Below are 20,099 nucleotides of genomic sequence, written 5' to 3' on the forward strand. Positions count from 1 at the left end.
GGGCCACAGGGTCTATTTATACCCTTTATGAAGCTGACTTACAGGAAATGGTTCATGTAAACAGGGTCTAGTTAAGGATGCCAAATGTTATGGGGGTAGGTCTAGGCAGACCAAGTTAATGAATCTTTGTCTTTTGTCTATTTAATGAGTTCTGACCTGTATGCTTCAGTGAAAGAATCGGTGATAGATTAGATTTCAACCTCTTGAGTGTGTGTGCATACATAATATAATTATATTCTAAATTTGTGACTTGATAATGGTGTAATCTTTGTTTTGAAATTTCCTCCTTTTTGTATAGCTCAATTGCAGCAGACTCCTCCCAGCTTTCTGATGCTGGCAAAATTATTGTAAGAATCCTCCTCAGCAGCTGCCATTGGCAGAGAAGATCTGTGGTTGTGATGCCGATACTGTCCATTAAGTAGTACAATGGATGTAATCTGTAGAGTACGATTCTCATTTTTTAAGGAAGTGTAGAGTGCATCACTGATTGTTGTGTGTGGCCTTTCTCAACCTACAACAACAGCTTTAACTGCCATCCACAAAGAGGGACAAAAATTCTCTACACTAAAATAACCATAATACATTGCACCCTCCTTTTTCAATTTACAAAATTGAATTTAAACCATTTTCCTGGAAACACATACACTCATTGACCACTTTATACATAATATGTACATCTCATTAATGCAAATATATAATCAGCCAGTTATGTGGCTGCAACTCGATGCATGGCCAAGAGTTCCAGTTGTTGTTCAGATTAAACATCAGAATGGGGAAAAATGTGATCTATGTGCCTTTGACCTATGGAATAAATGTTAGTGCCAGAAGGATGGTTTGAGTACATTGGAAACTGCTGATCTGAAATTTTCAAGCACAACAGTTTCCAGAGTTTGCAAAGAATGGTGCAAAAAAAAACATCCAGTGAGTAGCAGTTTAATGGGTAAATGGGTTAAAGAGAGGTCAGATTAGAATGGCCAGACTGGATCAAGCTGACAGGCGGGTGACAGTAACTCAAATAACCAAGAGTGGCATGCTAAAGAACATTTCTGAATGCACAGCACATCAAACCGTGAAGTGGATGGTCTACTGCAGCAGAGGGCTACGAATATACAGTCAGTAGCCACCTTATTAGGTACATTTTATAAATTAGCCACTGAGTGCATCCCTTATAAATCAAAGAATGACTATCAATGTAAAGGAACACACGCAAAATGCTGGAGGAGCTCAGCAGGCCAAACAGCATCTATGGAAGTGAATAAACAGTCAACGCTTCAGCCTCAGATCCTTCATCAGGACTGCAGCATCTGAAGACATTCTTTTGTTTAGTGTAATCAGTTATCCTTCTTGAGTACATTTTAAGATATTCAGTAACTTATTAATGAAGCAACTTCTACTTCTTCCAAAAATTATAACATAATTGGAAATTTGTTGTTTGTTGTACTACATTGTAATGAAATCAAGCAAATCTTCCAGAACAAAAATATTGTTGTTTTGTGTTTGTTAAATAAAAAATGATTTTCTTTTTCCATGGGTGAGGCACAATAATAGCCATTGCCATACCTTTTTTGTCATTGCTAATTGATGTTCAGGGCCAGTTTATTGTCATTTAGTCGTACACGTACACCCTGTACCACCAAACGAAACAACATTCCTATGGACCAAGGTGCACAACTTAGTACAGTGTACACACCTTCAGTCACCACAGCTGTCCTAACACAGTTTCCACATCAGGGGCACAGAGAATTGTCTCTCCCTGTTTAGTGCCCCTTTTGGAGCATTGCATGGGGAATTTGAAACATGTAGCCTAGGACATTCCCATGACAATCTGATTTTTACAGTACAGTGCCAGAATGAAGCACCATATAGTTGATTGAAAGTTAAATGTTGTAAATAGTTCTGTATCATTCCTCCATTCAGCCTGATCGCCCTCCATTAAATAAACCCCTCAGCTGAATTCCAATCCACCAATCCTATACTCCTACAGCATTGTCAATCCAATCCCTTTATTTTCTTTTCATCCCTCCCACAACTATCTATGCTAATGTGAGATTTCTTCTGCTTTAACACAGCCAAAGAGAAAATCTACTCAGCTTGTAGCTAAATCCCAACTCAGCTTTAGAAAAGGAGTGTAAAGTTCAAAGTAAATTTATTATCAAAGTACATATGTCACCACGTACAATCCTGAGCTTCATTACTTTGCGGGCATTCAAAGTAAATACTAAGAAACACAATATTTTTCAATGCAAAACCGTACACAACAAAATGGACAAACGATATGCAAAAGATAACAAACCACAAATACAGAAAGAAAGAGAACAAAATAATAATTATAAATAAGTAAGCAATAAATATCGAGAACGTGGGATAAAGAGTCTTTGAAAGTGTGTTCATGGGTTGTAATAACAGTTGAATGTTGGAGTGAGTGAAGTTATGCACTTTGGTTCAAGAGCCTGATGATTGAGGGGTAGTAATTGTTCCTGAACCTGGTGGTGTGGGTCCTGAGGCTCCTGTACCTCCTTCCTGATGGCAGCACCGAGAAGAGATCATGGTCTCGATGGCAGGGGTCTTTAATGATGGATGCTGCTTTCCTGCAATAGTGTTCTTTATAAATGTGCTCAATGCTGGGGAGAGCTTTACCCATGATGGACTGGGCTAAATCTACTACTTTTTGTAGGATCTTCTATTCTGGGACATTGGTATTTCCATAGCAGGCTGTGGTTTAACTAGTCAGTATGCTCTCGACCACACATTTATAGAAGTTGGACATGCAAAGTCTTCACAAACTTCTAAAAAATTAATGCACTGCCATGCTTTCTTAGTAATGACATTTGCGTGCTGAACCTAAACCAGATCCTCTGTAATTATAAGTTGCTGGCCCTCTCAGCTTTTCATCTCCTGATGAGGACTGGCTCTTGGACCTCCAATTTCCTCCTGAAATCGATAGTCATCTGCTTAATTATGCTGACATTGAATGAGATTGTTGTTGTGGGAACACACAGCCAGATTTTCAAACTTGCCTCCTATATGCTAATTCATCACCGCATTTTGATTCAACCAATGACAGTGTCATCAGCAAACTTAGATAGGGCATATAACTGCCAATTTCTTATCATTTTAAGTGAAACATGCCAAAATGTTGTTATCCCATCTGAGCTATGCCATTTTAGCACACATTTTATGGTACTCTGTAATATGAAGGCAATTGTGAAATATTTCTAAAGGGGAAAAGATTGTAAAGAGCTCTTTATTTCATTTTACTTTTGCTGGGTTCAAGAGCTAGTTGCGCCACTTAAAAAAAAAACATTACTACCTGTGTTAAATGAGGCCTCATGCAAATTTTATTATGTGCAGTTAATGCCCAGCTATGCGGTGAAAAAACTGTTCTTTGTATGGTACTTAAATGTTGCCACTTGTGCAGAACATGAAAAGAGAACAAAATTAATTAATTTCAGAGTGTGGGCAATATGTGATTGGTATTGTGCTAAATAGTATTTGCATAAAAGCTGACCCAGGGTTTTATGCAACAGATGCATCCACTTATGATTGACATTTATAATGCTGATTGAGCATGATGGCAAAGATGTATTTTTTAAAAAAAAGTTACATGTTCATGCCCTTTCTACATATTGGTTTAAGGCCAAAAAGGCCTCTTGCCTATTGTACCGTGCAATTTCTGGTTTTTATTATATCCCAATTTTTGCGTAGTCAGCCTTTTACTTGACATTCAATGAAATGTTATGCAATCCAATAAAACAACATCGAAAAACCAGAGATTCATCTATGAATTGGATACGATATCCAAAAGAGAAGAAAATTATACATAATTGATCCATTTTGAGTACAGAGACAAACTAATGGAAAGGTTTGCAAACTGAGTAGATGTTTCAAAGATAATGACTTTATTTGCCTATTAATTTTATTAATACGATTGAGAAGCATTAACTAAGCTGAAGATATTTTATGTGCCACAAATTTTTGCTTGTTTAAAGGTAATTCATTTTATCAGGCAGTCTTATTAAAGGGAATCGTAGCTTGAATAACTATCCATTATATTGCAGTCCCTCAGTAAATATAACGTGTCTTTTCCGGTAATGGGATAAGGTTTTGCACAATTCAGTCCCAACAGCTGAATGTGTCTTTGATTCTTTAACTGGACTGGGATCATGTCCAGCAGGGAATCCACCACATGTCTTTAAGAAGCTGGTCTCACAAGACTGTTAATGATTATTTAAATGTTTTACATTTTTGCTCTTTGCCATGATCTAGCCTCTGATACTTAGTAAGGTAAAACTAAGGAAATTGTTGGAAATTACCTAATGGAAAGAAAAAACAGTCCTAGCTATCACAAATCAAGAGTAATAGTGAAACCAGAAGCAGTGTATCTTCATTTGAAAAACCAAAATAAAGCAAATGTGGGAATTCTAGCCTTTCTTTTATGTCCCCAAATCCCTGCCAAAAACCTTTTTTGATAGTGTGTAGAATTTAGAAATGTTAGGTTGTAAATTTGACCTATCAACCTAAAATTTTATTTATTTTGTCATATGTTTCAGTACAAGATTTGAATTTTGTTCCAGGATTTGGTTTAAATAAGAACTGAGGCAGCATCCATTCGAGGACTGCCATTTCCTTTTCAAAAGGATGTTGCTTTACTGCAAAGCATTTTTATAACCTCACACCATGTGTATTCATTGTACAGTGCATATCAAAAGGTTTTATGTTGAGACACCATAACTTTTATTTATTTGCTCGGGTTTGGCAGGAAGTAGTACTTAAAAACATGTACACAGGCAGCTGTCAAACGTTAGAAACGAGAAGAATGTCCTTGTTTTTAAGGAGCACAACCAAGAAAATTAAGCCATAAATAATTATACTTCTAATGGCTTTTACATCCCTCTGTTCTGTCTGGGTTGTGTTTGCCTCCCAAATGATTCCCCTGAGGTTTCTCCTCAATAAATAAAAGTTGGGATTTAGTACAGTATTTACCAGCAGGAAATGAGGAGAAGTGAAGATGGAGAAGATGGAGATGTAATGGAGTTGGCAAGGGGAAGAGGGAAAAACAAATCTACTAATTACGTGCTGTGGGCCTGGAGAATCAAAACCTGACAAGGAGTAGTGAGGTTGAAACCTGAAGTCCACGAGCAATGAAGGTGATGTATTACACTGTAACAAGTCAAGTACATTTGAAGGTGGACTGATAAAAATCTACACGTTTTTATAACAAATGATTCATTCACTTGTCTGCTCAAATTCCGGGCATGCTCTGTTGGCGCCGGAATGTGTGGCGACATCTGCGGGCTGCCCCCAAGCACATCCTTAGGTTGTGTTGGTTGTTAACGCAAATGACACATTTCGCTGTATGATTCAATGTCATGTGATAAATAAATGAATCCGAATCTGAAGTCTTTTCTAAGGAACACCAGAGATTTTTAAAAAATCAAATTTGTAAAAACCATTCATGAGAAAATTTAGTAATATAACTTACTCAAGTATTCTTGCAGGTAATCAAAGCAAATGTCTGCTGGAATATTTTTGCGTCATTATAGATGTGCAGTTCTACAGTTCTGAATATTTTAAATGCAGGGCAAGACACCTCGGAATTAAACTGACTGCTCTGTGTATTCTGAAGCATGGAAAAATGACTGTTGTTGAATAATTTCAGATGTGAGATCAAGGCTGTTATTGAACAGTAAATGATAAAAGAAAGATTTATATATTTGTATGGGGTAGACCAGATGTTGATGCAGGTAAGACATAATGTAGCTCTCTGTACTATGCAATGTTAGTAGTTAATTCAAAATGTGCGAAAGATCTAGCGCCCTCCATTCTCTGTTTCACTTTCTCAGAAAATCTAAGTGCTTTGGGATTAATAACTTGTGTTCTAAATCCAGCCTACGCTGAACCTACTGTATGTCCAGTCAATGTAAAACCTTTGTCACACAAAAGTAAAATACATAGAATATTTTAGTTTTCACGTTGTTTAAAGGGTTTCATTAGTAATTGATCCATGCATCAAAAGGAATATAAAACCAAGGTGTTGGGAAGACTACTGATTGTGGACTTCCGGAAGGGTAGGATGATGGAGCACAGAGGGATCAGAAGTGGAGAGAGTGAGCAGTTTCAAGTTCCTGAGTGTCAAGATCTGAGGATCTAACCTGGTCCCAACATATTAATGCAGTTATAAAGAAAGCAAGACAGCAGCTATACTTTATTAGAGTTTGAAGAGACTTGGTATGTCAACAGATACACTCAAAAACTTCTATAGTGGTACTGTGGAGAGCATTCTGACAGGCTGCACAGGACCAAAAGACGTCAGGAATGCAAGAATATTCTATTACATCCCAGCACAATATTTGCATTATATTCAACCTTGCATTGGAAAACATATCTTGCAAGTTGTATGGAGTACAGATCCTTTACTTCTATAGATACATGGTGGAAAGCATACTGACTGGTTGCATCACAGCCTGATATGGAAGCATCAATGCCCTTGAACGTAAAAGCCTACTAGAAGTAGTAGACATAACCCAGTTCATCACAGACAAAGACCTTCCTGCTATTGAGCACAATTACAAGAAACGATGTTGCAAGAAAGCAGCATCCATCATCAAGGATCCCCACCACCTAGGCCATACAAAACTAGTGTTTCTGATACACACTGATGTCACAACATGACTCCAGACATCCTGTGCATATGATTAGTGTTCTACAAAAAAAAGATCTTAAGAAATTAATTAAATGGCTTCAGGAGATTAAACTTTAGTTAAATCTTTGTGTGCTTTTCCTGCTTACCCAGTAATGGCATTGTCAGATATTACTGATTACAGTTGGGCATTCAACATGATCACCCCCTCAGTATTAATCAAAAATTATCAGGCCCTGAGCCTCTGTGATACCCTTTGCAAATGGATTCTCAATTTCCTTGTTGGGAGACAGTAGTCATTGGTAAAAACACCACTCTTCAATGATAGTCTACATAGGCTCTACTTTTTCTGGCTCTACCTCGTTAGAAGTGTGAAGAAAATTTTGTTCATCTCCAAAAACACTTGCACATTTCCATAGATTTACAGTGGAGAGCATTCTAACTGGTTGTATCACAACCTGGTATGAAGGATCCAATGCATGGAAGCACAAGAAGCTGCAGAGGGTTTTAGACTCAGCCAGCTCCATCATAGGCACAACCCATCTCACCTTAAAGGGCATTTTCAAGAGGCAGTGACTAAGAAGGTGGCATCCATTACTAAGGACCATCACTATCCAGAGCATAACACAAAAATACAACTGCAGATGCTGTGGATCAAAGAACCTGCTGAGTTCTTCCAGCGTCGTGGACGTATTCTACTATCCAGAGCATGCTCTCTGTTACTACCATCAGGGAGGAGTTGCTGGATCTTGTAGACCCACACTCAGTGACTTCCCCTCTATCAGATTTCTGAAAGGTCCATGAGCACTACCTCATTATTTCTTTATATATTTATTTTGTAACTTGTGTGATTTTATGTCTTTGTATTCTATTGTTGCCACAAAACAGCAAATTTAATGACATTTAAGTCAGTGATGATAAACCAGATTCTAATGTTGCTGTCATCTGCAAATTTTCAAACTGCATTCTCAAGTCCAAATAAGTTCATACAAGTGGCGAACAGCAGTTTATCCAAATTGATTCTTACAACACATCATGGTGTAGAAATTGAATCACAGATGCATACAGGTTTTATTGAAAATTTCTTAAAATAGTAGACCTCACTTGAGTTGCATGAAGCCTGTAATATTTGTTCTCAGTCCTCAGTGCTCAGAAACACTAACGTACAGATAATCACTAACATGCACATCACCATGATAGTACTTCTATAATTTAAAAGCTGCATGTGTGACCCTTGCTATGAGGAATGCGGATGCTGAATATAGCTCACATAATTGATAATAGCTGATAAGCAATTTGCTTCAGTTTTTTTTTGTCTTGCGATCTCAGCTGAATAAAAGAACTTTCTAAGTTAAGTCTTCTTCTCACTAGATGCAAGTATTGGAATTACGATGAACGTCTGCTGACATCCAGTGTTATCATTGTCTTCCATAATGAAGGATGGTCAACACTTATGAGAACTGTCCACAGTGTAATCAAGAGGACACCCAAGAAGTACCTAGCAGAAATTGTTCTAATTGACGATTACAGTAACAAAGGTAAGGGCATCCTTCCTTTTAAGGACCAAAATCTTGCCCTGTAACATTACCCCTCTGCTTTTCTGTCCTTTAAGATATTTATAGATGGCTCCATGCCCTTTCTGGCATCTTCCCCCTTCCTTCTCAGTCCTGAAGAAGGATCTCAGCCTGAATGTCAGCTATCTATTCATTTTCATAGATGCTGCCTGACCTGTTGGGTTCCTCCAGCATTTTATATATATTTCCATGACCAATATTTATTGCCATGTTCTAAAATTGAAGGGCTAATATGGGAAATAAGTTGATATTCACGTCAAGTTTGTTGACCTCCAGATCTCTGTAGACGTTTATCAGTCAGTGAATTTAATTTCTAAATATAATATTGCAGTTTTGAAACTGTGACAATGTATATTTTAGCAGTAAACTCCCACAAACCCCAGTAACCTAATCTAGTTTAGTGATAATAATTACATGAGAAATCATGGCCAGCATGGTAGGTATAACTTCTCCTTGTTTCCACAACACCCAGAGATTTGTTGGTTATGAGGGTAATTAGTTACTTTAAACTTCTCCTGGTGTAAGTAGATGGCAGGTGAGTTGGAGGAGAAATTGATCAGTCTGTGAGAAGAGAATATAGTACAGGAAATTAAGTGAGCAACTAATTTTGGTGGGTGCTGGGGTGGAGATAAGCCTCTACCAAAGAAGGTATAAAGCTCTCCTTCCCTCCAGTAGCCTGTAGGCCACCCCTGGGCTAGCTGTAGCACCTGCTTAGCGCCCCCTGATAAGAGTCACGTGAAGTCATGGGAGCAAGTGGTGTTTGGTCATATGAGCAGCTGGTGCATATCACAAGTCCTGGTTATGTGACCACTGATGCCAGGCAGGCAATCTCTGAAGCGTATTGATACTGGCTGGAGTCACCCATCTTGTAAAGATACTGCCCAGAAGGCATCGGCAAACCTTTTCTTTAGAAACATCTGCCTAGAACAATTATGGTCATGGATAAGACCACGATCGCCCACATTAAGTCAACACGGCACATGATGATGATAAACTTAATTTAGGTGGCACAGTAGCTTAGCGGTTAGCATAACACTTCGCAGCACCAGCAATCCGGATTCAATACCCGCCACTTTCCGTAAAGAGTTTGTACGTTATCCCCACGACCGCATAGGTTTTCTCCAGGTTCTCCTGTTTCCTCCCACATTCCAAAGACATAGGATTAGGATTAGTGAGTTGTTGTCATGCTATGTTGACACCGGAAACGCAGGTACATCCTCAGACTGTTGGTCATTGACACAAACAACACATTTAACCGTATGTTTCATTATTTAGATGTACTTGTGATTATTAAAGTTAATTTAAACTAATCAAAGGGGATATATGAAAATCCTTTGAGAGGTGACGTTACCTCTGAACTGAATAGCCTCCTTTGATCCCATATGAGAATATAATAATCTGTAATGTAATGTGATTCCTTACTTTTGTTCATTCTTTCCTGTGCATTTACCATCTGACATCTATTGCCAACCCTGGAATTTGTTCTATAGTTTAAAAAAAGATGTATTGTGGCGACCCACTTTCTGCGCAGGCGAACCGGCTCACAAATAGCCAGCGCGCGGGGAGAGACTTTGGTATTGCACCTCTGACGTCATTTCCGCCCGGAGAGGGCGGGCACTAGGGATTAAAATACCAGCTCCGCGAAGTTTGAATAAACTAGTCTCGAAACGACTTTCCGACTGCATGTAGTTATTTCAGTGCTGTGTGTAGCACATTGCTACATTGGTGACCCCGACGGTCCAAACGGGATTTGGATCAAAGATGACCGACTCTTCATCTGTTCACGTAGTTTCGCTACAACTGCCGACTTTCTGGACGCTGTGACCACACGTGTGGTTTAGCCAAGCAGAAGCCCAGTTCCAGATTCAGCAGATATCCTCTGATTCCAAGCGTTACTACCATGTGGTGAGCGCCCTTGACCAGGAGACGGCCGCCCAGGTTGCGGATTTCATACAGTCGCCCCCGGAAGAACGCAAATATGAAGCATTCAAGATGCTGCTCATTGGGACCTTTGACCTCTCACGGCGTGAGCGGGGTGCCCGCCTGCTTCACCTGGACGGTTTGGGAGACAGAATGCCGTCAGCATTGATGAACGAGATGCTGTCCCTGGCTGACGGACACAAGCCCTGCCTCATTTTCGAGCAAGTGTTCCTAGAACAACTGCCCAAGGACATACATCTGCTGCTGGCCGACGCAGATTTCAGCGACCCCCAGAAAGTGGCGGCCCGGGCAGACGTGCTGTGGAAAGCCAAGAGGGAGAGCGTGGCGTCCGTTGGTCAGATTACCAGGCCACGCGCCCAACAGCAGACCAGACCAGGCCCGGCAGGGGGGCGCACACAACACAGAGACAGGAGTGAGGAGGCCAGTGAACAGTGGTGTTTCTACCACCAGCGGTGAGGCACAAAAGCCTGCCGTTGTCGCCCGCCCTGCCAGGGTCAGGACCAGCTGCCGCTAATGACTATGGCAGCTGGCCACCAGGACAGCCTCTTGTACGTCTGGGACAAACAGTCGGGTCGCCGCTTCTTGGTCAACACCGGAGCGGATCAGCGTCTTGCCCCCGACGGGGTACGACACCCGCAACAGGAAGCCAGGACCCACCCTGAGGGCTGCAAATGGCAGCACGATACGGACCTACGGCACCCGCACAGTGCAGCTGCAGTTTGGCGCCAGCCGGTTCACGTGGGACTGGCCGCCATGGCCCAACCACTCCTGGGGGCGGACTTCTTGCGAGCTCACAGCCTGCTGGTCGACTTGCAAGGGAAAAGACTGGTACATGCCGAGACTTTGCAGACGTTCTCCCTGGGTGAAGCCCAGTTGCCGGCCCCACATCTGGACTCCATCACGCTGTCGGACAACAAATTCACCAGACTCCTGGTGGGCTTCCCATCGATTCTGACACCGCAGTTCACAGCAGCCATGCCCAGACACGGGGTACAGCACCACATTCCAACCCAGGGACCACCCCTCCACGCCCGTGCACAAAGGCTCCCCCCGGAAAAGCTCCGCCTGGCGAAGGAGGAATTCAAGCAGATGGAGGAATTGGGGATCATACGGCGGTCCGACAGCCCATGGGCCTCCCCCCTGCACATGGTGCCCAAAGCAACAGGGGGCTGGAGACCATGCAGCGACTACCGCAGGCCGAACGAGGCTATGACACTGGACCGCTACCCTGTGCCGCACATTCAGGATTTTGCAGCAAACCTGCACGGCGCACGGATCTTCTCCAAGGTGGACCTCGTCCGGGGATACCATCAAATCCCGATGCATCTGGACGACTTCCCCAAAACGGCACTCATCACCCCTTTCGGCCTTTTCGAGTTCCTCCGCATGCCGTTCGGCCTAAAGAATGCCGCACAGATGTTTCAGCGGTTAATGGACGCGACCTGGACTTCGCTTTCATCTATTTGGACGACATCCTCATAGCCAGCAGCAGTCGTCAGGAGCATCTGAACCACCTCCGTCAACTCTACGCCCGACTGAGTGAATACGGCCTGACAATCAACCCGGCAAAATGCCAGTTCGGGCTCGACAACATCGACTTCCTGGGCCACAGGATTACTAAAGACGGGGCAACCCCTCTGCCCGCTAAGGTAGACGCAGTCCGCCATTTCCCCCGACCCAACACAATCAAAGGCCTTCAGGAATTCGTGGGTATGGTAAATTTCTACCACCGTTTCCTCCCTTCAGCTGCTCAAATCATGTGCCCTCTGTTTGCCCTGATGTCGGGTAAGGGCAAGGACATTACCTGGGACGAGGAGTCCGCCGCCACTTTCATTAAAACGAAAGAAGCCTTGGCAAACACCGCGATGCTAGTGCACCCCAGAATGGACGACCCTACCGCCCTTACAGTGGACGCATCTAACACGGCAGTTGGTGGGGTGCTGGAACAACTCATCGAGGGTCGCTGGCAACCCCTGGCGTTTTTCAGCAAACACCTGCGACCACCCGAGCTCAAATACAGTGCTTTCGACCGGGAACTGTTGGCGCTATACCTGGCAATCCGGCATTTCAGGTACTTCTTAGAAGGCAGACCGTTCGCCGCGTTCATGGACCACAAACCGTTGACCTTCGCCTTCACGAAGGTGTCCAATCCCTGGTCGGCTCGCCAGCAGCGACATCTGTCCTACATCTCAGAGTACACGACGGACATCCAGCACGTCTCGGGAAAGGACAACGTCGTGGTGGACGCACTCTCCAGACCAGCTGTCCAGGCCCTGTCCCTGGGCGTGGACTATGCAGCACTGGCGGAGGCGCAGCAGGCAGACGACGAGATGCCCAGCTACAGGACCGCAGTCTCGGGTTTGCAGCTGCAGGACTTTCTCGTAGGCCCAGGTGATAGGACCCTCCTGTGCGACGTGGCTACCGGCCAACCTCGCCCCATAGTCCCGGCAGCCTGGAGGCGGCGGGTTTTCGACTCCATACACGGTTTGGCGCACCCATCTATCAGGACAACCGTCCGGCTGGTCTCCAGCAAGTTCGCATGGCACGGACTTTGCAAGCAGGTCAGTGAATGGGCCAGAATGTGCACGCTGTGCCAAACAGCCAAGGTACAGCGGCACACTAACGCCTCGCCACAGCAGTTTGAACCCACCCACCAGAGGTTCGACCACATTCACGTGGATATCGTGGGCCCCCTACCAGTGTACCGAGGAGCGCGGTACCTCCTAACGGTGGTAGACTGGTTCACGAGGTGGCCAGAGGCGGTCCGGCTCACCGACACATCTGCCGATTCCTGCGCCCGAGCACTGATTGCAACCTGGGTAGCACGCTTCGGCGTACCGGCCCACATTACCTCCGACAGAGGCGCCCAGTTCACCTCCAGCCTGTGGTCAGCTGTGGCCAGCCTGTTGGGAACACAGTTGCACCACACAACTGCCTACCACCCACAGTCGAACAGACTGGTGGAACGCTTCCACCGTCACTTGAACTCGGTTCTCATGGCCCACCTGAGAGGACCTAACTGGGTGGACGAGCTTCCCTGGGTCCTGCTTGGAATTCGTACAGCGCCCAAAGAGGATCTGCACGCCTCGTCGGCCGAGTTGGTGTATGGCGCACCCCTGGCCATCCCGGGAGAGTTCATACCAGCCCCAAGGGGGCAAGAGGAAGAACCCACAGCAGTCCTGGACAGACTACGTGAAAGGCTCGGCAACCTGGCCCCCGTACCAACTTCACAGCACGGACTGACCCCGACCCATGTACCCAAAGACCTGCAAAACTGTAAGTTTGTGTTTGTACGAAGCGGCGGACACCGGGTGCCGCTACAGCGGCCGTACGAGGGGCCGTTCAGGGTGATCAACAACAACGGGTCCACGTACGTTCTGGACTTTGGGGGGAAAGAGGAGGTTTTCACGGTGGATCGACTCAAACCAGCCCATGTGGACTTGGCGCAGCCGGTCGAAGTTCAAGCACTGCGGCGCAGAGGCAGACCTCCCAAACAGAGGTTGATCCAGACTGAGGACATTGGGGGGTGTATCGCCGGTTCTGGGGGGGGGGGGGTTATGTGGCGACCCACTTTCTGTGCAGGCGAACCGGCTCACAAATAGCCAGCGTGCGGGGAGAGACTTTGGTAATGCACCTCTGACGTCATTTCCGCCCGGAGAGGGCGGGCGCTAGGGATTTAAATACCAGCTCTGCGAAGTTTGAATAAACTAGTCTCGAAACGACTTACCGACTGCGTGTAGTTATTTCAGCGCTGTGTGTAGCACATCGCTACAGTATAATATTTTCAGGAATCCACAAGGGGGCATCATTTTGCAAGAGATTCTGCAGATGCTAGAAACCCAGAGCTACACACACAAAATGCTGGAGGAACCCAGCAGGTCAGGCAGCATCTATGGAAAGGAATAAAGAATTGACAATTCAGGCCTGGACCTTTCATCAGGACTAGTCTCAACCAGAAACATTGACTCTTTATTCCATTCCCTAGATGCTCTCTGACCTGCTGAGTTCCACATTTTGTGTGTGTGTTGCTCATCATTTTACAAGCTCTTTGCTTTGGGACTTCACTTTAATATGGAATTTAAAGCAATATGTGAACAAAATGCAAATTTTACTCTTGACTCTGAGGAATTCCCAGCACTTCTACTCCCTCATATTAGTAAAGTAGGCATTTCCACACTAGGTAGGCACTTTCACCTCCACTTCTACCCCACCACTGCTAATTTCAGATAATCAGTTTAAATAAAAACAGCCTTGAAAACAGTAGCCACAAAGCTACCGGATTGTTTGTTAGAGCCGTCTGATTCACCAAAGTCCTTTGGGGAAGGACACCCTTACGTGGGCAGTCATGGGCAATTAGGAATGAACAACACATACTGATGGTACCACTGATGTCCACATACTGGAAACAAGTGGAAACAAAAAGAAAAATGACAACATTAGGTTGAAGCTGTTCTCAGGGTAGCCACAATCCAGCACATGTCGGCTATCATTTTTTTTTAATTCATTACCTCTTTTAGCTAAGTTCTTATGAGTCCTGATGAAAGATCTTCACCCGAAAGTTGACTGTTTGTTCCTTAGCATGACCTGCTGACTTCCTCCAGCGTTTTGCAAGTTGTTCAATGTTGTTATAACCAGCAGCACCATTTCCAAAAGAAAATAAGGTATAGCAGCGGAATTAGGCCATTTGGCCCATCCAAGTCTGCTCTGACATTTCATCATGGCTGATCCAGTTTCCCCCTCAGCCCCAATCTCCTGCCTTCTCCCCGTATCCCTTTGTGCCCTGACCAATCAAGGATCTGTCAACCTCTGCCTTGAATATGCCCAATGACCTGGCCTCCACACCTGCCTGTGGCAACAAATTCCACAGATTCACCACTCGCTGGCTAAAGAAATTCCTGAACACCCCTCTATTCTGAGGCTGTGTCCTCTGGTCTTAGACTCCCCCACCATTGGAAACATCATTTCTACATCCACTCTGTCTCCCTAGGGCCCAGGTACTCTTGGTTGTCAATTAATCAGCTTGATGAAATTTAGCTTAATTTTAGTGTAACCAGATGGATTTCTGATGATGTCAGCTCACCCTTCTAAAGTGATTCAAAAAAATGTTTCCTCTGCATTAGTTGTTAAATGTAGTCTGGCATAAAGTAAGTATTAAACCAAGTAACCTTAATGCATAATTATCTAAAAAATAGACCCATTTACTCATGCTTTTGTGTGCGATTTGTACAGAAATACTCATTTCTGCACATGATAACACACTGGCATGTACTTCAGAGCTGACTAATGACAATCTGGAAATTGGCACATGAACATACAGGTTTAATTCATTTTATACATCTAAAGTTCGCCCAGTGTGAGGCACACATCTAATGACATAATATGGAGCACAGCAGACATGGCAAGCGAAAAAAGGGAGTGAAGCCCATTAGCAAGACATTAAAGAGATAAGAATGTGAAGTAGCCCCACTGGGGTCAAGATATTTTATCCACAATCTCTACCAGCCTAGTTTCCCTATGTTCCACTTTTGCATATAAACATCACTCACAAAGATCACAACATCTCTATATTAAACCTATCAACTCAAAACACTTTGATTACCAGCTTCTTAATCCCTGTACTTTACAATGGCATTGGGCCATTTGTATTATAGGAATTGATCAGCTAGCCCATCAGTGGAGAAGCAGTTACAGATTGGGTCACAGCTTTGCAGAATACAACCCCCCTCCCCATTCAGTTTACAAAGGTGACCCTGAGCTTCCAATTGCCTCTCACTTCCGTTCCCTGGTGCTGTCCCACTCTGACCTCTCCACCTTGTGTCTTATTGCTCTGATTGCAGATATGATTATGTTACTAAACTATAAATTGGAGACACTGGACTGGTGACACAGAGACATCGGTTATGCTGTAATTATCCATTCCATTATTGGTGGTCATTTCAGAAAATAAACTGCTTTAAATAGAAGTTTAAAATCTCTCATCAAGCAGCAGCCCTCATTTTGTATGTAGAGATTTAATTGCATGAAGCTATGATGTGTTTTCACATTTAGTCCATTTTTTAAAAAGAAATCCTACTGTGCACAGAGCATAGGAATAGGTCTTTTGTCCCATCTAGTCTATACTGACCTGATCTTCTGCTGAGTCCCATATGCCTGCACCTGAACTATATCTGTCCAAACCCTTCCCAGCTATATACCTATCTGACTTCTCCCAAATGCTACAATTGAACCCGCATTCACCATTTCCACTGGCAGTTCATTCCATTCTCGCACCACCCTCTGAGTGAAGAAGTTCACCGTCCGATTCCATTTAAATATTTCACCTTTCACCCTAAACCTATGACCTCTAGTCCTAGTATCACCCAACCTGTGAGAAGAAGGCTTGCATATATATTCCCCTCATAATTGTGCACACCTCTTTGGATCTCCTCTCATTCCCAGCATTCCAGGGGATAGAGTCCTATGGATATGACTCTTTGTCCGTGAAGTCTTTTGGACGTGACTCCCCAGAGTTTTGCACTATGAGCTGTTTCTTAATTGTAGCATTAACTTCAAAATTAGTTTGGAATATCCTTGGCTTCAAATAATTTACTGTTTTTTTTTTGTTGTTGTCTTGTCTCCAGCACATTTAAAAGAAAGATTAGATGAGTATTTGAAACAATGGAATGGATTAGTCAAAGTATTTCGAAATGAAAGAAGGGAAGGATTAATTCAAGCAAGAAGTATTGGTGCTCATAAAGCAACACTTGGACAGGTAGAGTATGGATTCTTATTCATTCAAAATCTGCATGATGTGGAAAAGGATCTTTTTCTAGAATATTAGTTGAAATTTATCAACTAATGGCCCAAATTCTACTAGAGCAGCTAGGCAGTTTAAATTCAGTTCATTAAATAAGTCTGAATAAAATAGATGAAACTGCTGGATTGTCATTAAACCCCATCTGGTTCACTTATGTGCTTTAAAAATCAAAATCTTATTCATAACAATGTTTAACTGTTCAGTGTCTTAGAATTGTTTCAGCACAAGTGGAAGCCATATACAAGATTTATACCTGAGCAACTCACTAGTTCCATCTACTGTCCTCTTCAGTGCAGGTTTGCAAATTTGTTTTCACCATATATTTATTCAATCCCCTTTTGAAGTCCACAATGCACATTCCAGATTCCTTCAACACACTGTATTAAAATATTCTCCCATGTCGCTGTTAATTCGTTTTCCTTTTGTTTCATACTGTGACTTCTAATCCTTGCCACCTCCAACCAATGGGAACACCTGTGAATATCCACTCAGTCCACACTCCTTATCATCTTAAATACTTTTATCAGATCTCCTAAAGCCTTCTCCCTAAAGAAAAACAGTCTCAGCTTCTTTTCATTCATTGAACTATAGTCCCTCATCACAGAAACTACTCCGATAAGCTTTGACATTCTTTCTATAAAGAAGTAACCAGAATTGAATAGAATACTCCAGGTGAGGTAGGACTGATGTTCTACAAAGGATTGCATGGCTCCTCTGTGCTGTGGCGTTGGCTGATAAATGGTAGAATTATAAAAGCATTTCGCAATCTGTCCTGACACCTTTCTATGACATGTGCACCCACCCTTTCCGGTCCCTCTGTTTTTAGAACAATTGTCTTTATTCTATTTTGTCACTTCTCATTCTTTGCAACTAAAATGAATCTTATATTAAGCTTCATTTACCTGCCTGTTTATGCCCTGCTACAATTTGCCGCTGTCCTCTTTCCCCAAAATGACGTTCATATTAATCACCTATATTTACTAGAATCTTGGTTTAATGAGGGAGTAACATTGACCATTAGGTCACCATTTCCATATCCAAAGAGCATTAAATAATTATGGTCAGTGCTCCTCTGAAGTCTTACCAAGCTTCCCACAAGATTAAAGTGACTTACCAACTTTAAGTTTAGCCAACTTTTCTACTGCCATCATGCTAAGAATTTTTAACATAACTTCCCTTGTACTTTCAAAACACCCACTTCCTTGATGAAGACTGATGCAAAGTATTCAATGTCTTAACAGTGTTGGATTCTGATGGTTTAATCCAAGGTTCTTTCAGAAGTCGGAAAAGAGGCACAAAATGTGTTGCTTCACGATCGTTTTATTAAGCATTAAGAGAACAAAGAGGGTTGGAAACAGACAGTGATAGAAGTCTACTAATTGAAGAGAGGGAGATTCAAAAGATGGTGCCCAGTGTGGAGCAGCTCTTTTTATACTCCACAGATAAGAAAAATTCCATTCAAATTTGTAGATAAGAGTCAACCAGTTAGAAAGCTTTTATTCAAATAATGCAGTACCAAGAGAAGCTTGCAGAATTTTTCTAAAATCATACCAGTATAACCATTAGGGGACACACTGAACAACTGCATATGCACATTGGGAAGCATACTAAGCATTTGTTTGCATTGAAGTAATAATATAAAATGCAAGCAAACAATTATTAAACTGCAAAGAAAATAGCAATTAAACAGTTGGATCTAACAACAGTGTCCTTGGCATTGATGTGTGGGGTCCCATTTTTGTCCTTAACAATTCCCACTCTTCCAAGGTAATGTTATTACTATTCATATGCCATCCTTTACTTTATCATTTAAATTGATTGCTAGTCTTTTCTCACTTACTTTGTTTGTCGCTGTTTGAGTTTTCAGTTCCGTCCTTGATTTTTCTGCAATCAAACTGGCATTTATTTCCTTCACAATGTCTGTGAGCTCCACCACAATACTACCACCAGTCACATCTTCCACTCTTCTATCCTCACCTACCTCTTCCCATCCCACAGCATCTTCCTGTTGTAACCAGAGAAGATGCACCTCTTCCCTTCCCACCATCCAAGACCCAAAACAATCATTCAACTTGTGCTCCCTCCAATCTAGTAAAATATACTCCATTTTATCTTTTTCCCAGCTTATTTATGTGAATTGTATGACTGTCAATAAATGAAACATTCCCTAAAATGTGCTTATATCACTCAAGGGTCTAGTGTTACACAGTTTCAGCATCTATTGCAAAACCTTTATTCCTTAATTTCCAGGTTTTGATATATCTTGATGCTCATTGTGAAGTTGGACATAACTGGTATGCACCACTAATAGCTCCCATTGCTGCAGACAGGTAAGGCGAGCTGTTTTCCTTCAAATGTAGTTCAGAAACTGGGAAATCAGATACTAGTAGTTAGATTACTTGGGATTGTAGTTTGTTTCCCTTTCATACCCATTTTTGAATTGTAACATTGTCTATTCCCAACTACCTTTTGAGAGTATGTGACGTGTCACCTTATTGAATTACTAAAGTTTCTCTAGTGAAGAAGCTCCCACAGTACTATTGAGTAAAGAGTTCCAGGTCTTAGACCCAGTGACAATGATATATTTATAAAATGTTGAAGTAGAACCTGCAGGTGGTGGTCTCCCCATGTGCCTACTGCCTTCGTGCTTGGAGCTAGAGATTGTAGAGTGCACGTAATTGAGGCACTCTACTTCAGCAATGAAGGAAATGAATGCTTAGGCTTGCAAATGAGATAAAACTCTAGCAGGTTTCTCTGCCCTGGATGGTATTGAGTTTTGCTTTTGGAAATTCCCTGAACCAGGGATATGGAGAATATCCCATCGTGCTCTTGACTTGTGCCTTGTAGATGGGAAGAACTTATCAAAAGGTGATTTAAGTTTGTCATAACCAAGGGTGGTATTGGGAATAAGCTCCCACTACCTATTAAATGCTCCCATTGTTATGTGTCTCAAATCGCCTCTGACAACCAAGTCCAGCTCCTGGCCTTCACATGGGGCTTAGCTACTAAGCCCAGCGGAACAGTATTCACTGACAGGAGAAGAGGCAAAGGCAAGTTATTGGCACCTTACAAACCAGTTGCTTTGGGCAGATGGGGCTCACCTAGGAGAAAGAAAACTCTGATCTCAAACCTCCGCCGCCTTGTGGCT

General features: G+C 42.8%; 1 protein-coding gene across 2 annotated transcripts in view; it reads left to right on the forward strand.

Moving 5' to 3' along the window:
- Window positions 1-20,099, forward strand: part of galnt7 (UDP-N-acetyl-alpha-D-galactosamine: polypeptide N-acetylgalactosaminyltransferase 7) — a 126,191-nt gene that overhangs the window by 69,038 nt on the left and 37,054 nt on the right. For both annotated transcript variants that reach the window (XM_073048003.1, XM_073048002.1), the window contains exons 3-5: window positions 8,012-8,178; window positions 16,776-16,906; window positions 19,202-19,281. In XM_073048003.1, coding sequence (XP_072904104.1) covers window positions 8,012-8,178; window positions 16,776-16,906; window positions 19,202-19,281 — 378 coding nt within the window. The remainder of the gene's footprint in view (window positions 1-8,011; window positions 8,179-16,775; window positions 16,907-19,201; window positions 19,282-20,099) is intronic.

Source organism: Hemitrygon akajei, chromosome 6, assembly GCF_048418815.1.
Source record: "Hemitrygon akajei chromosome 6, sHemAka1.3, whole genome shotgun sequence".
Taxonomy (NCBI): domain Eukaryota; kingdom Metazoa; phylum Chordata; class Chondrichthyes; order Myliobatiformes; family Dasyatidae; genus Hemitrygon; species Hemitrygon akajei.